An 18,293-nucleotide genomic window follows, 5' to 3' on the forward strand; every position below is an offset into this window, starting at 1 on the left:
AGTTCTACTTTATGGACTGGAAATGTAATTTAACATAGAAGTTTATTAACGGATGCAAGACTCTTACATTACAGAAAAGCAGCATTACTCCAAGTTTTAAACCACACTAAATCTGTGCAACATCAACATCACTGATACTGTCAGGAATCAAACACTTTACCATTGAAACTTTGGCACCTGTAAGGCTATGTGGAAAAATGATATTACTCTTACCTTATCCGCTTTAATGTTTTCTTGTTCTGAGAGCCAGTGATTTGGTGGGCAGAAATTTCTCCTTGTATCTCTCGATTTCAACATTTTCACTAAGTTTGTGATGACCTAGGTGTCAGAAACACAGACACTGAACATACATTTAGCACTGTGAATGAAATTGTATAATCCACAAGCAAAAGCTTAGGAAAAATCTTTCAGTAATGTATGAAATTATTACGTATTTTTAACTTACAAAAACTTGCTCTTTTAAATACCTTAGGATGCGAGTAAGTAATTGTGGTTCACTTGTAAGTCATCAAAAAAATTGGCTTATTAAAGTCTCATTCCAAAACCTAAGAACTAGGACTACCTAGGACTAAGTAATCCTAGGACTACCCTGCACACCTAAGAAGTTGTATGCCAGTTCAGGGAAGCCTAAACAAATCATTACCAGCATTAAATTATTTATTTGAAGAAAGTAACACCTAAGTAGGTAATTTATACAATGACCTTTTACAGAGAATTTTTTTTCTTTTTTTGCTTATATAGGTTTTCAGAGATGAAATGTGTGAACGGATGTATGTTTTAGAAGAGGGAGCTATATAGCTATTCTTTACTACCTCTCATTCCAAACCTGAGATTCTGAACAATTTGGCTGATTAGTAGGTTTTCTTTGTCCACAAAGAGGAAGATTCTTAAATTTCTCTGCATGGTTTTTTAAGGAAAATGCTCCATGGAAGGACGGAACTTTTGCTTGCTGTCTCAAGACAAAGGTCACATATATCACTCCACACTAGGCAAATCTGAAGGATCAACTAATAAACAGTGGGTATTTCTGCCTATAGTCAATAAACTTAACTAACTAGCCAGCAGAAGATCATGTGATGTGCTTCTCAATGGCCAAACTGTACAAAAGCCAACATCAACTTCAGAAAGTAGAGAAGGAGAGGGCAGAAGCATTAAATTGGCAGCAAAACATAACAGCAGAAGTTACATCTCTAAAGTACACGAAAGATTGACTACTTCTGGTTGCTGTATTAACAAACTAAAAGCATTTCCAGCTAACGGTGCCTCAGAGGAATCTTCAATGATATCACCTCACCAGACACTGAGGTAATCATGCATGTGAAAAAACAAATGCTGATATTTTTAAGGGTAAAGGTCTACATCTGAAAAGACACTACAGGTTCCTTTTCTTGTCAATTAATATCTTGTTAGTGTTTTCAAAGCTGGCTACAGAAAAAATTATCATCTCATCCAGAAGTAGCTAACAATTTATCAAATTAACTGTACCCTCCAAGTTCTTGTCTCTATTAAAACAGATCCTAGTGTGACTAGCTCAGTTGTTTACACCGTACAGTAAACCCTACCGTAAGATTGTTAAAGGATTCAACATACCAGATTCAGAAAGTAAAATCACTCCTGAGAGGGGCCTAGCCCAAACATGCCTGAAAGCAGATTAGAAGATGACCATTTCCAGAAGGATGGTCACCAAATATTCTTCTGCTGATCACCATAAGAAGCACAAAAAGCACCCACAGTCCTAAAAATACATGCGTGTGGTGGCTGGTTGTAATTTTCATTTAATATGCACATATATACTGTATTATCATAGTGCTATTTACAAACTAAAATGTGCTAGGTAAAAGCCCTTTAGTGTGTTAAGTTAGTAAGCCCTTTTCCAATAGAAGGTATAAGCATTTACCTGAAAACCACCTAGTCACAGTGGTTTTGAGGCAGGGAACCAAAGGAACCTTAGTAGATATAGTAGATATATGAATGTAGATAGGAATTGTTTAATAATTATCTAGCTTATAATGAAATTAAAGAAGTTTCAATAGAGGTAGACATGGCCCAAGGGGATGAGAAGTGACGTTTAACGTTTCCATTGTTGAGGCTGACTGGGACAGGAGATAGTCCCTGACAAGAAGCAGCAGTGACTCCAAGAACCAGCCAAGACCGACCTTGTGATTTGGACAAATGCCAAGGAACAACTGAGTCTGCCCAGGGACAGAAGGTTAAGAGTTCACTGTGAAGAAGACATACAGCCTTCATCTTCACGACCACCAGACGACCACCATAAGGAGGCACTGCGCAAGCGCAGTTGAGAGGAGACTATGGAAATGACTTCCTAGAGCTAATTATAATATGAAGCGGGGATAGGTAATGCCTATGTATAGGCGTATTGCGAAACTCTATGTATATGTAACACTTGACTGTATAAATTTAAAGTGAACTGCCAAATCAGGCGCACACGACTTTGGTGGGACTACCCCCCCGTGCTGCCCAGCGCTGAATGAACATACCTACTTTACAATCTCACCGATTGTGGAGTCTGTTTTCCGCACGTCAGTTTAACAAATTTTTGCTTATCAGCTGAACCATAGTGGGTGATGATGCATACACCCATACTTCACCCAACCACAAGCACATTAGTTTAAACCACTACGTTTAATTAATTTTTATTCACGAGGAATTCACAAGGTATTTCTGTCATTATTATAACCATACAGTCAGAAAATGAGAAAACTGAATAGATAACCAGTTTATGCACATCTTCACAACAGAATTGGGAGGCTGAGAAAAGTGGTTCTCATGGTCACTACAGTATCTTTGCAATTTTAGTATTTTTCTTGGCAGTTTCCTCCAATCCAGCGGGGGGCGGGGAGGAGTAGAGATATCAAGCTAACAACTACTCCATCTCAAGCACAATTGTCATACCTGGTTGCATGCCTTCTCTCCAAAGCAGTACCAACTTAGCCCAACACTACATAAAACATAATTAAGTGGAATCAATAGAACATTAAATTACTAGCCTAAAAAGACGTTATCACTGCTACAATGAACAGCCATCTGTTTTGCAACTTAGAACTACAGCACTTGAAAAATGAATGGGAAAAAAAACATACACAAAGCTCTTCTGAAGTCATCTTGCTAAAAGACAGTCTTAATGGGCAGGTGTCAAAAGTAACAAAGAGTTTAATGGGCCTTCTAAAGGATTCTGTGTCTAGATACTACACAAAAGACCTTTTAAGATACAGTTTGTAAAGTAACGTCTTGAATAAAGACAAAGAATGCTATTAAGGGAACTGTCTGATTACACTGGAATTTTCATCACCTTGCCCTTATAGAATTCAGTGCAGGTTAGAGGAGTCACTGAAGCTCTGTGGTCCCATTACCACTACACATAAGAGAAAGATAAAAAAAAAGGAGAGGGGAAAAAAAAAAAAAAAACAGAAAAAAATTATCCACGTGAAGACCATGCTAATAAAATACTTTACAGGCAGTTGAAGAATCCTTAAAGGAAGCTGAAACACATTAGGTGAGATTGGAGTTTCTTCTACATAATGAATGAGGACTGAGAACGCTAGCAATCTAAAATCAGGACTCCTTTGTAAAATTTCGTATAAGTATGTATTTTATTGAAAGGGAAGACCCACTTCAATAAATAATATTAAAATGGGGATTCGTTTCCAATAAAGCACCAAATGCAAGTAACATTCAAAACTAAAATTCAGCAAAATTAGCAACTTAATGTCATAGGATTAACTCATGATAGTGAAATAATTATTTTACTTAACAAAATCCATTTTCATGTACTCATAACTTAAGTGCTTCTATGGAATCTGTAACAGTTGACTACACTATTCAATATTGTACCAAGCCAAAAAAAGGGGAATCCTGCTGAATAAAGACATTTTCACATGTAAATGTTACCAAAGACCTCCAATCTGTCAGCAGCCTCACTGTTTTCAGATCTACCATTACCTTGCAGAAGTAAAGCCTATATTTGCGTGTGCGTATATATATACAGGAATGTATTTCATTAGACACCAGTGGCATGGAAAATATGCAAAACAAGTGTGAGAAATTAAAATAAAAAAAGAAAAAAGAGAAAACCATAGATGATAGGGAAGGAATGTGCCTTCTCTGCAGGCAGCTTGCAAAAGCTTTAGCAAAGATAAATCTCTCATTTATTTGACATAGTGTAAAAGAAAGAAAAGTATTTTCTACTTAAATTTATGAGTAACTAGTTTAGCTTTGTTTTAACAACTTGGAAGAGGATATTGCTGCCTGCTTACTGGCAAGAAGCTATTTTGAAGCTGCCCTCAAGAAAGACTCAGTGCTGTGTACAGTAGTCTTCTTGATAAGATGAACTTTAGCTGTGTTGAATTTTTCTCTGTAACAATGTATTTCTGAAGGAGTAAACAAGGGAAGCTTTGTTATCAGCTACTTTTTTGGGTAGAACCAGAGCCTTTGAGATACCCTCAAGATTTACATTCGTAATTCAGCTAATGGAAGACAACCCTGGTTCCTGAAAATAGTAACAATACACCAAGTTTAGACAGTTCCACTATGAGTTTAATTCCTGACTGCCAAAGTGGGACAGACTAAGTCGGGATTTTACAACTCTCTGAATGACAGCAAAATGTGAACAAATTCACCTAAAATGTAAGCAGCTTATAAAAAAAATGATTAAATATGACAAACTAAAGAGAAGAAATAGAAGATGGCATGATATAAACTGCATCCATAAAAATACTCGTAGCACGACCTCCTTCTTAGAAAAATAGACATATTGGGGTTTTCACTCATGACCTTTAAATCGAAAGTTTATTTGGCAATTTAAAGACAAGTAATTAAATTAAATTGTGCAAACATATATTAGATCAATCCATGCAAATTACAAATTCAGTGGTGCATTAGGACTGTATTCAATGCAATCAAAACATTATCAGTTACTCTCACAGCTATTAATGCTTATGCTCATAAGTGAAATGTGTTGTAAAATCAGGCAGAATAGGCTGGAGAGAGGCTATCTTAGACTTGTAGAATGAATAAGCATTCCTTAATTAGCCCATCAGGTTAAGTGCAAGCCTTAATGGGCCTTTCCTAAAGTCTAGCATGACATCTTTCTCCAAACATGGCCAAGAAGAAAGTTCCATTAGCAATATTAATACAAGCTTAGTTGATCATTTTCATTCAATTAACTTCTTTCAATTAAATAGATAGCTTGACAAAAGCAGTGATAAAAAGACCTGAAGGGACAGCTGATGACTCGAACTGAACATTAGTGTGCGAGAGGTCGCCAGTATTAAACAGACTGTAAATCTAGCATTCAATTTGGAAAATGCATTTCTTCTGCTCCCACTTCTTTAATGAGCAATTTTAGCTGACTAGATGTGTTTGCTGCAGAATTTTCATGACAAGTCAAGCACTCCTTTTTTTCGGCAACAGTTATATTAGGTTTTTTCCTGCCAACGTTTTCAGCTTCTCTTAACTCATGTCTTAGAGGTAGATACCATGGACAAAACTAACAGAAATACATTGGTAGATATCCAGAAAGAACATATATTAAGTTTACATTTGCCAAGCCGGATTCACCATCCCGTTAGTATTCCAGCAAACCCAAAAGGAGCAGTACCAACAAATTTTAGTAGAAAACCAACAAAACCAATACAGCATGGTACCAATTAAGTGAAGCCTCTAACACAGTACTCGAGTAATCATGTGATTCAGTCAGAATTTCACACCTACATAAAGTTATAATGACATGCTTAAGTACCTTGCTGAATGGGAGTCCAAGTTAAAACCTATATTGTACACAGTAACTTTTTATAAACAGGATAAGCAAGAAAATAAATTAAGAGTTGCCAGAAGCAAAAAAAAAATGTTACGGTTATCAGAATTTAATTACAGAATTTAATTAAGTTTAGCATATATGCCAAAAAGCAACATTCCAAAATCCTTATTCCTTGTAATAATTCTGTTAAAAGTATAATCAGAGAAAAAAAAAATTCCATAATCTCACATCTTCAGCAGAAGCCTTTAATTTTTAAAAACATTCTGAAAATTGACACAATTTACCTTGAATAACTGAATCCACCTTTTTTGTTCCGTCTGTATACATTGCTGCATTTCCGTATTTTTTGTTACTCCAACACTTCTAAATGCTGCAATATATTCCTCACGAACCTCTGGTTTTGTTTCTGGGTAAGCCAACTTTATGATTCCTAAACATGCATCTCGAAGGCAGCGTGATAATATTACAAGCTCTTCTAGTGTAAAAGGCATCATTGATGATTGTCTTTGACCTACAACTACATAAAACACAAGTTTCCTTAAACGACTTTTTCTTAATCATTTGTTATTAAAAAAAAAAAATCACTGATTTCATTAGAACTTTAATATTCACACACAAAATCTAAAGGTGCAGAAAAGAAACATCACCCAAAAAGAGAATTAGTATACATTTATAAAGGTGATCAGGTCTTGTAATTGTTTGCAGTCACAATGATTTTAATTACAATATTCTCTTACTCTATTTCGTGATTCTTGCTACATTAAATTTTTCCATTAGACTACAGGTTCAGTCCAGAAGAACTTCACTCTCTTCACTAACTCATTAAAAAATATCACGATTAAGAACTTCCATATCAGACCCTATAAAGCTAGGGTTCCCAAGGTGCAGACTATCATTTTTTTTCCTCTTTTTTCTAAATGCAATCACCATGAAAGAGCTAGCTGACAGCTGAGTGCTCAGGGGACTATCAGCAAGTCAGCCTAGAAGAGCCTTCCCCATAGATGTCAGCAAATCATTACCCAGGGAACTCTGCAGCCTTACACAAAAACATTTTGCAAAGCACTGCTATTTAGTATGCCTGAAACTCACCTTCTATTGGATCACCAAAGAATTCATTATCATGAATAGAAATAAGTGAATGACTAAACAAAGAACTGAAAAGGTAGAAGAGAGGGATAATTCGACTGGAGTCTTCTAAAGACATTGGAGAGCCTCTTGAAATCACTTGAAGGAGTGGCACCATAGACCTTAAAATATAAAATGCAAAATTAAAGAGATGGTTAATTAAATACTCTAAAAAAGTATAAACTTCAGCTTTCTAGTAAAAATATTTAGTAGTAGTTCCTACAGCAAAGTAAGGACGGTGCTCTCAGTTAAGTAACTACTATTTCCCATTCTTGCAAAGTTTACTCTTTCTAAGTTCTTGTCACTACAGTATCTCAGTGTCTTGATGATATATAAACTTTGGCATTAACTATTACAGAATGCAGATACATTCTAGTTTAGAACAGAGACATGAAGCAAAGAGTGATTAATCTGCATGTCAGCACAGAACAAATCTGTCGGTCCAATGCCTCAGTACCTGGGAACATGTTTCTGCCACCATCAATTTCTGGACTAGTCAAAGTATACGAGATAAAACTCACGTACGTGGGATTAAGTACTTGGGGCTTCGGTGTTTGTTATATTGATGCTAGTAAGCACTCCAAAAACTACAAAACATCCACCTTATTTTAAATAAAGATTTTATTTATTTACCTGTAATTATTTACAACTATCCAATTGTCAAGATTTTGCTGAGTTTTATGAAATCATAAGAGCTAAGTAACCATTACAGTTTTGTTTTTAATCATCTTCCACGAGCACTGTTATACCGCTAATTGTCTCATTCTCTTTTCACTACATATGCTCTACTTTAACAAAGACTGAGTTTCAGAAATGGTATAATACATACCCTGTAATCATTCGTGTAGTCATTGAAGATATCAAATACCAAAGATGCCTCAGGAATCTGGCATTAAAGGCTAAACTATAAAGAAGCCTGCAAGAGGAAGTTCAAATAAATTGTCTTCCAAAATACTGTATTCACAGAACACAATGCTTCTACAAGAACTTTTCTGTCAAGCATTTCTCAAACATTAACAATTTAACTTTATTCTTTCAAGATGGAGGTTCTTATTCTAATCAAATCTGGTGAAAGCCCCACAAGCTGAAAAACAAGCCTATAAATCCTTATACCTAAAATACACAGTTCATCAACTCAGCAACAAACTACACAATATAAATCCAAGTTTGCAGTATTGCACAGAATTAAACACACATTAATAAAAATAACATAGACTCTGAGTTATTTATCTGGGATTTTTTAAAATTCTAATATAGAAAATCACATCAACTAGTTAACAGGTCACTTCTACAGTTCTTCTGACATTAACAAACATAGCAATTTTTGCAAAAAGTAGATTAAAATACCTTAAAGTTAATTTATGCTAGAAGCAACTATTGATTTAAATTTATGCAGCAATTTTACTGGTATATTCTGCATGGCAGATATAAATATACAACATCAATGGAACAACGTCTATCAGTACAGGTACCCATACACATACACTAATTTATCTGCAGACAGAAAATGGTTTATATACCTGTAAAATTAAATGTATATGTTCACAAGTCAGTTGTATACAGGACTGACTTCAACCATATTATTTCAGACATGATTACGGCATGATTAACTTTTTATAGAAATGAGAAATAAAAAGCTTCCTGGAATTAAAAAGTTTCCCCCAGCCTATTTTTAACCCTGCAGGAAGCAACATATGTGACAAACATAATTTGAAACAATTACCATCTTCTAGGAAACCAAACAGGATTTGACTGACTGAACTGTCATTTTTCAGATATTGAAGAACTATGTTCAGTTAGTTATCCTAAATGCTACTTTCCTAGGTCTCCTAATTACTATGAGAATAAATAAGGTTAAACAGATGCTCAGGTCCACATCTCCTCTCAGAGGTCAATAACCTCATTAATATCAAAAATTCCCTGTGACCATGCGTACAAGAGGTAGGAGGCTGGGAAATGGGAGCAGGGAGGGTAGACTAGCTGCTGCTTGAAAAAACAATATTTACTATGGACCACATGGATAAATTAAAATTTGCCAGATGGCAAAAGGAAAGGAAGCACACATTTCATTAAGTAAAATATCGGTAAACACTTAAAAACATATGAGAATGGTTTAAGTGGCAATTCATTTAAAGACATTAAAACAAAAGAAAAGAAAAGAAAACCTACACACCCACTCACAAACAAATACTGCATAGTGCCATATGCCTCTGGGTCCTCGCTTACTGGCTGCTGAAGACCTGAGGGCTCTTTTTGCTGCCTTTGCAGAAGTACAGCTTCCCTCATGCATCCACACAGCTAGTCCCTTCTTCGGGCTCTCAATTCACACATGCATTCACCAAAAGCCAGTTGCACAGACAAGGAACTGTGCGAGGATGAAGTAGCCCGAGGAAGGGCAGAACTCTTCACTAATCAGAAAGGACAGAGTTTCACAGGTATAGGGAGTGTCAGAAATAGAATTGGGGCATGCAGAAGAAAGGAAAATGAAATACAAGCAACCTCTGTTTTGCAGTGCTGCTTTGCTGAAATATCACCCCTCTTGTTTCAAAAACTTTGAATTTTAAATACATATATCAGTACCTTTAAAAAGAGTTGGGAGCTTCACATATTCCAGAGAAGTTGCATGTTGGTGATGATTACTAAGTCTGAGTCAAATTTGAAGCGACTGCAGCTAATGCCAGTTTAATATAAGTTTTACTGTAAAATTAAGTTCTACTTTAAATATGTGTAATTTTTGAAAAAAATTCAACCTGAATTTGATATATGGGAATTTCACTTCCTTCTAAAATCACATTATTTTGACATTTGGGTGGAATTATGCAATATCATGTAAGGAAGGGCTTATTATATCTAGCTAATTTAGAATAAGGATTCGTGTTTTAATGTTTAAATATCTGAATGATAGCTCAGATGTCTTGGTTTCTGAAATGAGAAATTTCCTCAGTGACCTTCAGTTTTCAGCCTCATATTTGAAATGAAAAGTAATTTGGCACAGTGCCGTTAGGTCTCATAGGGCTTCCAAGTAAAAATTTGTTAATTTTACAATCATCCCTGGAAATTATGTAATAGTTTTAGCAGAAATGAACAAACATTATGGACACTGAACCTATCATAATGTAATCCATTTTTTCATTCTAGCAATATTCAGCAATAATGAAGGGAAAAAAAGGACAAACCTTAAGAGCTTATAATAATAACCTTTGTCTAATAACCTTTTATTCCATATCCGTGATTCAGGCAGTCAATTGTAGCAACTGCTATATTTCATGGCCCAATTCCAGAAATGCTCAATGTATTCACATTTCCCTTCCCTGAAAATCTGGTTAAATACAAAAATGCAAATTTGGTAGAAGATGTTATCATACAGCCTGTTTTGTCAATATGAAATACCTATGAAATATGAAGCAGATGAGTTCATCATTTCTAACATTTCTGTACTGTTACCAGAAAATAAACATGAAACTGCAAACTAAACACAGAAGGGTGAATTAGGACTTGTGTTACAAAAATTTTACACCACTAGATTCACCTGAAATATAATCCATTGCAAAAGGAATGACAGCAGAAACAGCCTACCACCCCCCCACCCCAAGTACAGAAATTGGCTTTCAAAGTAGAAGATAAAAATTGTAACCAAAAAAATCCACAATGCAAGGATGGCCTTGAAAAGTCACATCTCTGCAAAAGTTCACAAAATCAGGTGTACTAAAGAGTTTCAAAATTTTTGGCTTCCCATTGAAAAAAAAACAAAAACAAAAACAAAAAACCCCAACAACATAAAAAAGCCTAAAAACTTTTCAAATAAAAAATTAAAAATAAAAAATAAAAATGTTGAGAATTAAAATCGGTCAAAATCTACCTCATTTGGTCTTTTTCTTTGGCAGAGAAGAGACATGCATCTGCTAAAAACCGGCATTTCCAGATAGAACTACATTAAAATGATGCAGCACAAGATAATAATTCCTGATAAACCGCAGAACATTACACGGATAGCTTATATACCCTGAAGACAAAGCATTATCAATCCACAAAGTTTAGAGATCAGTTAATGTAAAGCCTGAGTGTCCATACAGTCTTGGAGTACCTTTTCCTTTAAAGAAAAAAACACACACACGAACACTAGAAAACGAAAAGATTAGACATTTTTTCTTTTTATGTAATTTTTTATAATCTAACTCAGGGGTTTCATTTCCAATATTTGTACTATTCTGAAAACAAACCAAGCAACTAAAGTTTAAACATAGGGGTTTTACCCCTTCCATCTGGTGGTTCTGCATTTTCTTGAAAATCTCACTGCATACCACCAACTTCTTTATTATGAGATCATTATACATGGGTTTATATAATGGATTCATGAATAGATTTTCTGTAAAGTTCAATATTCAGATTTACCACTGTAATTTGGAAGAACCATTTTTCTACTACCAGAAAAGGTAAGCTCCTTTCAAGTGGAAAAATGCACAGTCTCAGCCACAGGCTATGATAGAGTTAAATTCACTCCAGTGATTACTGTTAAGTATCTATTTTAATCATAGCAAATTAAATTATCTGCTCCCAAAAGTAAGTACATAACGATCATTTATTTAGAACCTTGTTTCTCTCCGTAGGTATCTAATTGTCCACAAAGGCCACATGATTTATATGTACTTGTCAGAACAGTATTTTGGGCACCCCTGGTTTAAAAAAAAGTGTCAAATTCCTCCTGTGCAATGGGACAGATTAAATGACCCATTAAGCTTAATTTAGCTGAGGCACCACTACAAGTTAATTAGTTAAAGGCAAGATTTTCAGTCTAGGTCATAAATTGGGCCCAGTTTCCCACTGAGACCATTTAAGTTAATGAAGAGAATACACTAGAATGAGAGGAGCTCATACAGTCTGCGAAAGGTCACTGCTGCCAGGGCAGTGGATTTTGACACTTCAGAACTGCAAGGTGTCACAGGTATAAGATAGCGTGCAAAGCCATCGTTAAATGAACTATGCTGCACTTTAGGCTGCTTTATGCTTCTGCCTCTGTATTGGGCCAAGAATGTAAAGCGAAGCTTAAAAAAAAAAGTAAAAATTTCATATACAATGATTCTGGTTTTAAGAAAAACACAACAGTGTAAGAACATTCCCTAAAGAATTACTAAAATAGCCTCATGTAAAGCCTAAGTATCTTCAGCACACGTATAAAGACAGGCTGCTCATATTACACCAGAACGTCAGTTTTCCAAACAATTTTCAACCAGAGGCTAAGATTAGCAATGTTATGTTAATTAAACAGTAGTAATGTACGGTCACTATGAAACTCTTAAACCAAGGTTAGCAATCACTCTGGGGCACTGAGCAGACAGCTGATAGCAACTGAAGTCCCAGTACAAGCAGAGTTTCCATCACTATTTAATATTAAGCCACAGTGATGATCTGAAGTCTATGGTATTAAATTACACCCCTAAATATTGTGCAGAGACATAATTTACTAGTTAGTTAAAGTATAGTTTTGATAAGCAAAGTCTTTCAAATGTCTTTATAATAAGAACTATGCTTCAAGACTCAAGTTTTCTTTTTTTTTTTTTAATAACTGTATTCAATAATATGTATCAACTTCACAGTGAAAAGATGAAAGCCCTGGCCCTTTGAAAACAACTACAATTCCCAATGACTTCATTACAATCAGGATTTTATCCTACGCCTCTCATCTGGCTTACTGAACGCTAGCTACAGCTATGTTTTTCCAGTCTTGCAGCCTTTTTCTTTAACTGGGCTTGACTACATCCAGAACTTGTTCAGAATTTATCAAAATTCCTAACGACTAACCCAAAGCAATGTGCTTTTCCAGTAATCCACCTTTGGATCCCACCACTCTCTGTAGAGAATCAGAAAGGAACTTTAGAGGCTTGCTCCTGCAGTTCAAAACTACACTGTACTTTTGGGTATCTTGTTCTGTTCTCTCTTGGTCTCTGTTGCAAAACCAAAGAAACTACTGAGCTAATGCAGCAACACCAAGGTTCCTAACACCACACAGTATCATCATCAGGCAAATCAAAGATGTACTAAGAAGCCACAAGAAGAAAATGCATTCAGCTTTAACGGAGTGACATGTCTATACTATGAGTTTCTTATATTTTTTCCAAGAAGGAAAAAAGCCTCAGAAGTATTAAAACAATACAGAGATACTTGTTGTTTCCTCCCTTCCAAAGCTTGTGTTAACTTTAGCCTAATTTTCTTTAGTTATTCAAAACTTATTTTCAGTTACTACTCTCTCTATTTAGCATCCCACTTTGCAGATTTGCAGCCTTTATATTTTTAATTATCATTTTCTATTACAGTTGTAAATGCTCTTAAATAACCAAAGTCTTTGTAACAACCTTTTCAATCTTTTAAACCATTTGACCCCATCTGTTTCCAAACAGAAAATAAAAGAGCATTTCTGAGCTCTTAGAATATATTAAAAATAATTTTAAATAAATTATTTCTGCTTAACTATTTCTACATGGTTTAATTAAATAGACACACTTTACTCTGAATATTAAATCATTCAAAAGTTAGTTTTAAAACAAGTGAAGCATCTTTCAAAAGACTATCACTAAATTTGACAAAATCATTTGGGCAATAAAAAAAATCACAGGCAATTAAAAAAAGTGGAAATTAATGACAAAAAAATCTTTTAATTGTCTTTTGAAATGGCACAATGTTTACTACCTTTAAAACAAGCATCAAATATCCTTTGAAAAAACACTCAAAAATAATGTTTAGAATAGCTGCTTGGTAACTTAGGCCATGTGTAAAATGCACTGAGAATAGGACAAAAGATTGACACCCCCTGACATGATGATGCCTGGCAAACCCAACAGTTATGATTGACTTGGAAGTCAGAACTAATAATTAAATGTCTACATTAATTTACCAAATACCTGTATGAATTAATTTCATTTTGACCATGAAAGTAATGCCACTGGTATTGCTGACACAAATCTTAGTATCTTTACTACTTATTTCTAAAATTAGTACATTCAACTATTTTGGAGCTATTCAAAAGTTAAAATTTGTAAATTGCTTTCCATTATAAGATGTTCAGTAGAGCTTTCATAACTCCTGAATTTATCCAATGTGTAACTAGCTTGTTATCACAAATAATTGCAAAGACCCAGTATGGCTTCTCAGAGGAAATAGATGCCATACTCATACAATTAAAGTTCTGTGTGACTTCTTTATTCATTAAACACCCTTTTCCACACAGTTCACCAGCAAACCTGAAGTCAAAGCAGTGATGCATTTAAACTCAGTAATTACTATCCAAGGCAATGTAGTACTTGCAACAATAAAGCGGGCATACTAATTCAACTGCTGCTATGATCTTCAGGTCTCACATCCTGCTCTAACGCAATTAGTCTACAAAGAACTAATTACCCTAATCGAGCAGTCACAGTTTCACTGACATCGTACTTCCTCTAACAGCTATAAACACCATTGGGCTAAGATAGCACCTAATTAGTTTTCTGTATTGCTGTTTACAATGCAGTTTGAATTGATTATGTTTACAACATTCCCTAAATACTTACTTTACTACCAGCAACTACATACTTATTCAAAACTACTTGCACAAAACAGTGTTAATTCTTATGGGTCTTAGTCTGATAATAAAAAGGTCAAAAATCTTCTTCCATTGTTACTGACGTTGTTTGCAGTATCTGTAAAAGAATCCTGTACAAATGAACAAGTCTTTTATCTCCGTCTCAGGTGCCAAAGCCCTTCTCAAACAACAGTGATTCTCAATAGTTAGGAAACACTTTAACTTGTAGCAAGAGAGATTTTGCTATATATTAAAGAGGGTAGAGAACAAGTTGGTTTCAGTGCTCAGCTAGCTACAGAGACCATGGAATCCATATCACTGAAAGTTTTAAAAGCAAGGTAGGCAAACCTCTACTAGAATAACACTTAACAATGCCTCTGAGCAAGGGGACAGATTAAACTCCTTTCAAGAATCTCTGCAATCCCCATTTGTGTGTGATTTTCACAAACGCTACCTGTTCCATAGTCCTCAATGTGGTGATAGAATACTAACTTATTTGCAACTCACTAAACAAACCAAGAGCTTACACTTTTGGATTCAGTGATTACTCCAGAGAGAGCACAATGAATAAGAAGAAAAAGAAGAAACAGAAAGAAACCACTCTTTGGTTTGCCTGGAATTATTATTAACTTCTGAAATTCTTACTGATTTCAGCTGATCATAAAAGAAAACAGAAAAAAAACCCACAGGGTATTTAAAACACATCTCTCTACTAAAACCAATTTTAGATGTACCACAGCTCAACATCACTATTATTTATACTTGCCTGACTTTTGGCACCATCATTCGGTGTTGTACCATTAGCGTATGGCAGATTGATGCCATTAGGGTAAAGACCTCTTCACTAGCTGAATCTCTCCAAACCATATTCAGTAGAGTGTTTGTCTGCTGCTTTGTATCCAATTTCTTTAGACACTCCTCAGTTATGTACTGAACTGATATTCTCCCATCACCCTACAAACATACCAAAGAAAAATTTGCTTTAAGTCTCTTTAATGATCAAGTATCCCCTTTTTAAAGAAAATAATACTTCAGAATTTTACTAGAACATAATTTTTTCTTGTACAGTAATTAAAACGTAAGCACATCTGTGTACCCCAGTAGCATTCTTAAAAATATCAGACCCAAGAGCCAACTTAAATCCCTAGGTAGGCAGCTGTTGGGTTGTGGTATCAATCTTTCCACTAAGGCCAGTGGGAAAGACTCCCTTTCGTGTAAGCATGTTCTGCAAAACTTGGATACAATAAGGCAAGATCATTTACTTGCATAAAATATGCAAATAGTCATCTCTTCCCCGATGACATCAGTCAGCACTGAACATGAAATCTAGAAATTGATGCCTACTGTAAGTTCCTTTACAAACAGTATTTTCACATTCATAATCCATTGGTTAAAATACAACAAAAAACTTCAGGGGGGCTAATACACGTTTGGGGAGTACCAGAAGCATACGAAGAGGAATGCTTTCTCTTGGCATAGAACTAAGTGGAGTTCAACCTTTTCTGTTCCTTATTGATTCTCTCTATTTTGCCCCCAACAGAGCAAAGCAGTGTGGCTCATTGAAGGGTCCGAGTTATCCCATTACGAATTTTTAATAAAGAGGTGTTCCCCAACAAGCCCCCTGCTGTTTTGGGGGTTTTTTTGTAAGACAGGCAGCATGAAAATATGGAATACATAAACTCACAGGCAAAACACATGAAAAACATAATGCAATAAATAGTATTATGTATTAAAGCCTACTCAGAGTAGATCTTCTCTAATTTACAAATTACTGTAAGTTACCTGTGAACAGGAATTTATGCTTTGTTTTTACCTAATCACCTCTTAAACATCACCGATATCTCTAAGCCACAAGTAGAATCTGCCAATATTTACATCACATACAGTGTGTGTCTATCTGGCAAATTAAGTATTTTATTCACACTATCTTGGTAAAGATTTTGGGTTAACGGCAACACACTGCATCTAAAAATGCAGAAGTAAAAGGTTGCATGTATTCCCCAGCAGTATGGCTCTTTGTAAGAGGTTACTCTCAGTATCGATGTCTTAAAAATGCTGCATCTTACAGAAATGTACATCAACTTACTTGAAATATAAGTAGGCATTATAGGAACAGTAACTCTTAGAAAAGCTGGTACACTTTTGCTTTCAACACTTAACCAAGAAAATGCCAGGAAGCCTTAGAATACCTGAGACAAAAATTCAGAATTCCCAGCTCAGTGTGGGGAGGCAAAATAATCTCTGAGACTTTTTTTTTTTTTTTAAATGAACCCTAAATATGTTGAAATTTCACACATTCCACAAAGAAAGACGGCACACTGTGTAAGTCCTTTGAAAGGTAGTGTCTTTTGAGAGATTATATAAAGGCCAGTAAGAAACTGTTGAATTTATGTCTCTCCAACTTTGGTTGTGCAGAGCCTTGATCCAAGTGTTAGGAGGTTAAAGTTACCGCAGATTCATTTTACTGGTAGAAATTTAAACTACAGTGAAAAGTTCTATTTATAATACAGTCTCTATACATTATTACAGAAAACAGGTGTGCCCCCTTTGAGGGCTTTCAAGGTGGTGAATATATTTAAATACAGAGCTAATTCTACAAGGTAAAGACTGTAGTTGAACTTGTAATATTTCCACAAGAAAAAAAAAAAAGAAAATACTAATTTGGAAGATCAGATTGGTATCTTTCATGATACCTTAGCATCATCACAGACTTAAAGAATACAGAGTGACACAGTCTCTGTAAAATACAAAAATCTAAAGAAGTTTAAACTTTTTTTGTTAAATAAAAGCTCTGTCCTTCAGCAGACACACTACCTGTACTTTAAGATTTCTTATTATAGTAAGGGTTTTGTTTTTAATGTAAGCAACCGGTTCCATTTGCTTATAGTGAGCAGCCATCTATTTTCAAGAAGTAAACATGCTCCCTTCTACATGTAGCTAGAAAAATACTGGACTACGGTGATCATATTTTTGCCTGTATTTGCTGCTGCTATAATACAAATCCATTCAAAGAAATTCTGTAGTGCTTACTGGTGTAGTTGTCATTTTACTGATCTCTTCATCCTCATCTTCAGAATCACTGTTTGCATCTTGACAGTTTGTACCAGCAGTAGACACAGGCAGCTGAGAGAGAAAAGTCTGGAGTACCCTCAAATACACAAGAAGTCCTTCCTCTGAAAGGGACCCTATAGCACATACATTGAAATAAAAGATCGTTAGCCAGATCACACTGTACTATAAAATATAATTTACCAGAAATACCTGACCAAAACACATTATGCCGAATCTTCCCAAATTAAGTGTATTTTTTACTGAAAAGTGTAAGAACAGCTAATAAAACAGCTCTCTCCAATACTTTTATCCACAAACTGTCCTTTTTGCTTGGCAATGAACCACACTGTGGAAATACATAGCATATTAACTCAAATAAGAAAAAACAATGAATTGGCCATTTAGCTTTCTCACCCAAATATGTCTCTCCAACTGTTAACACAAAGTAAAAAAGCCATGGGGCTTGATCACTTCTTGAACATCCACTTTCTGCTAATAATAGTGCATTCAGAAAGAGTTCATAAGGGAAAATGGTCTGCACATCAGCAAGCGCTGGAATGATGAAATGGAATATCTGATCTGTAAAAGGTGCTGCCAGAAACTCCTCTGTGAAGGCTGCAAAAATCTGCTGCCTGAAATGAAGAAAAATTGTCTTTATAGAAAAGATAGGCAAAATTTCCCACAATTATATCCATGGAATAATAGATCAATTTGCAAGCTTGAACACGTCCATCAAAAAGACCACAAAGCTGTGCTCCATTAATCTTGTGCTAATAAACCAAATTT

At 35.2% G+C, this 18,293-nt stretch overlaps 1 protein-coding gene across 1 annotated transcript in view; it reads right to left on the minus strand.

Annotated features, from left to right (window-relative positions):
* UBE3C (ubiquitin protein ligase E3C) overlaps nucleotides 1-18,293 on the minus strand; it is an 83,756-nt gene that overhangs the window by 44,579 nt on the left and 20,884 nt on the right. The window contains exons 8-14 of the mRNA XM_052806760.1: nucleotides 17,922-18,139; nucleotides 17,487-17,641; nucleotides 15,223-15,410; nucleotides 7,731-7,817; nucleotides 6,866-7,023; nucleotides 6,061-6,293; nucleotides 214-318 (exon numbers count right to left, since the gene is read on the minus strand). Coding sequence (XP_052662720.1) covers nucleotides 214-318; nucleotides 6,061-6,293; nucleotides 6,866-7,023; nucleotides 7,731-7,817; nucleotides 15,223-15,410; nucleotides 17,487-17,641; nucleotides 17,922-18,139 — 1,144 coding nt within the window. The remainder of the gene's footprint in view (nucleotides 1-213; nucleotides 319-6,060; nucleotides 6,294-6,865; nucleotides 7,024-7,730; nucleotides 7,818-15,222; nucleotides 15,411-17,486; nucleotides 17,642-17,921; nucleotides 18,140-18,293) is intronic.

This window comes from Harpia harpyja, chromosome 1 (assembly GCF_026419915.1).
Source record: "Harpia harpyja isolate bHarHar1 chromosome 1, bHarHar1 primary haplotype, whole genome shotgun sequence".
NCBI classification, from domain to species: domain Eukaryota; kingdom Metazoa; phylum Chordata; class Aves; order Accipitriformes; family Accipitridae; genus Harpia; species Harpia harpyja.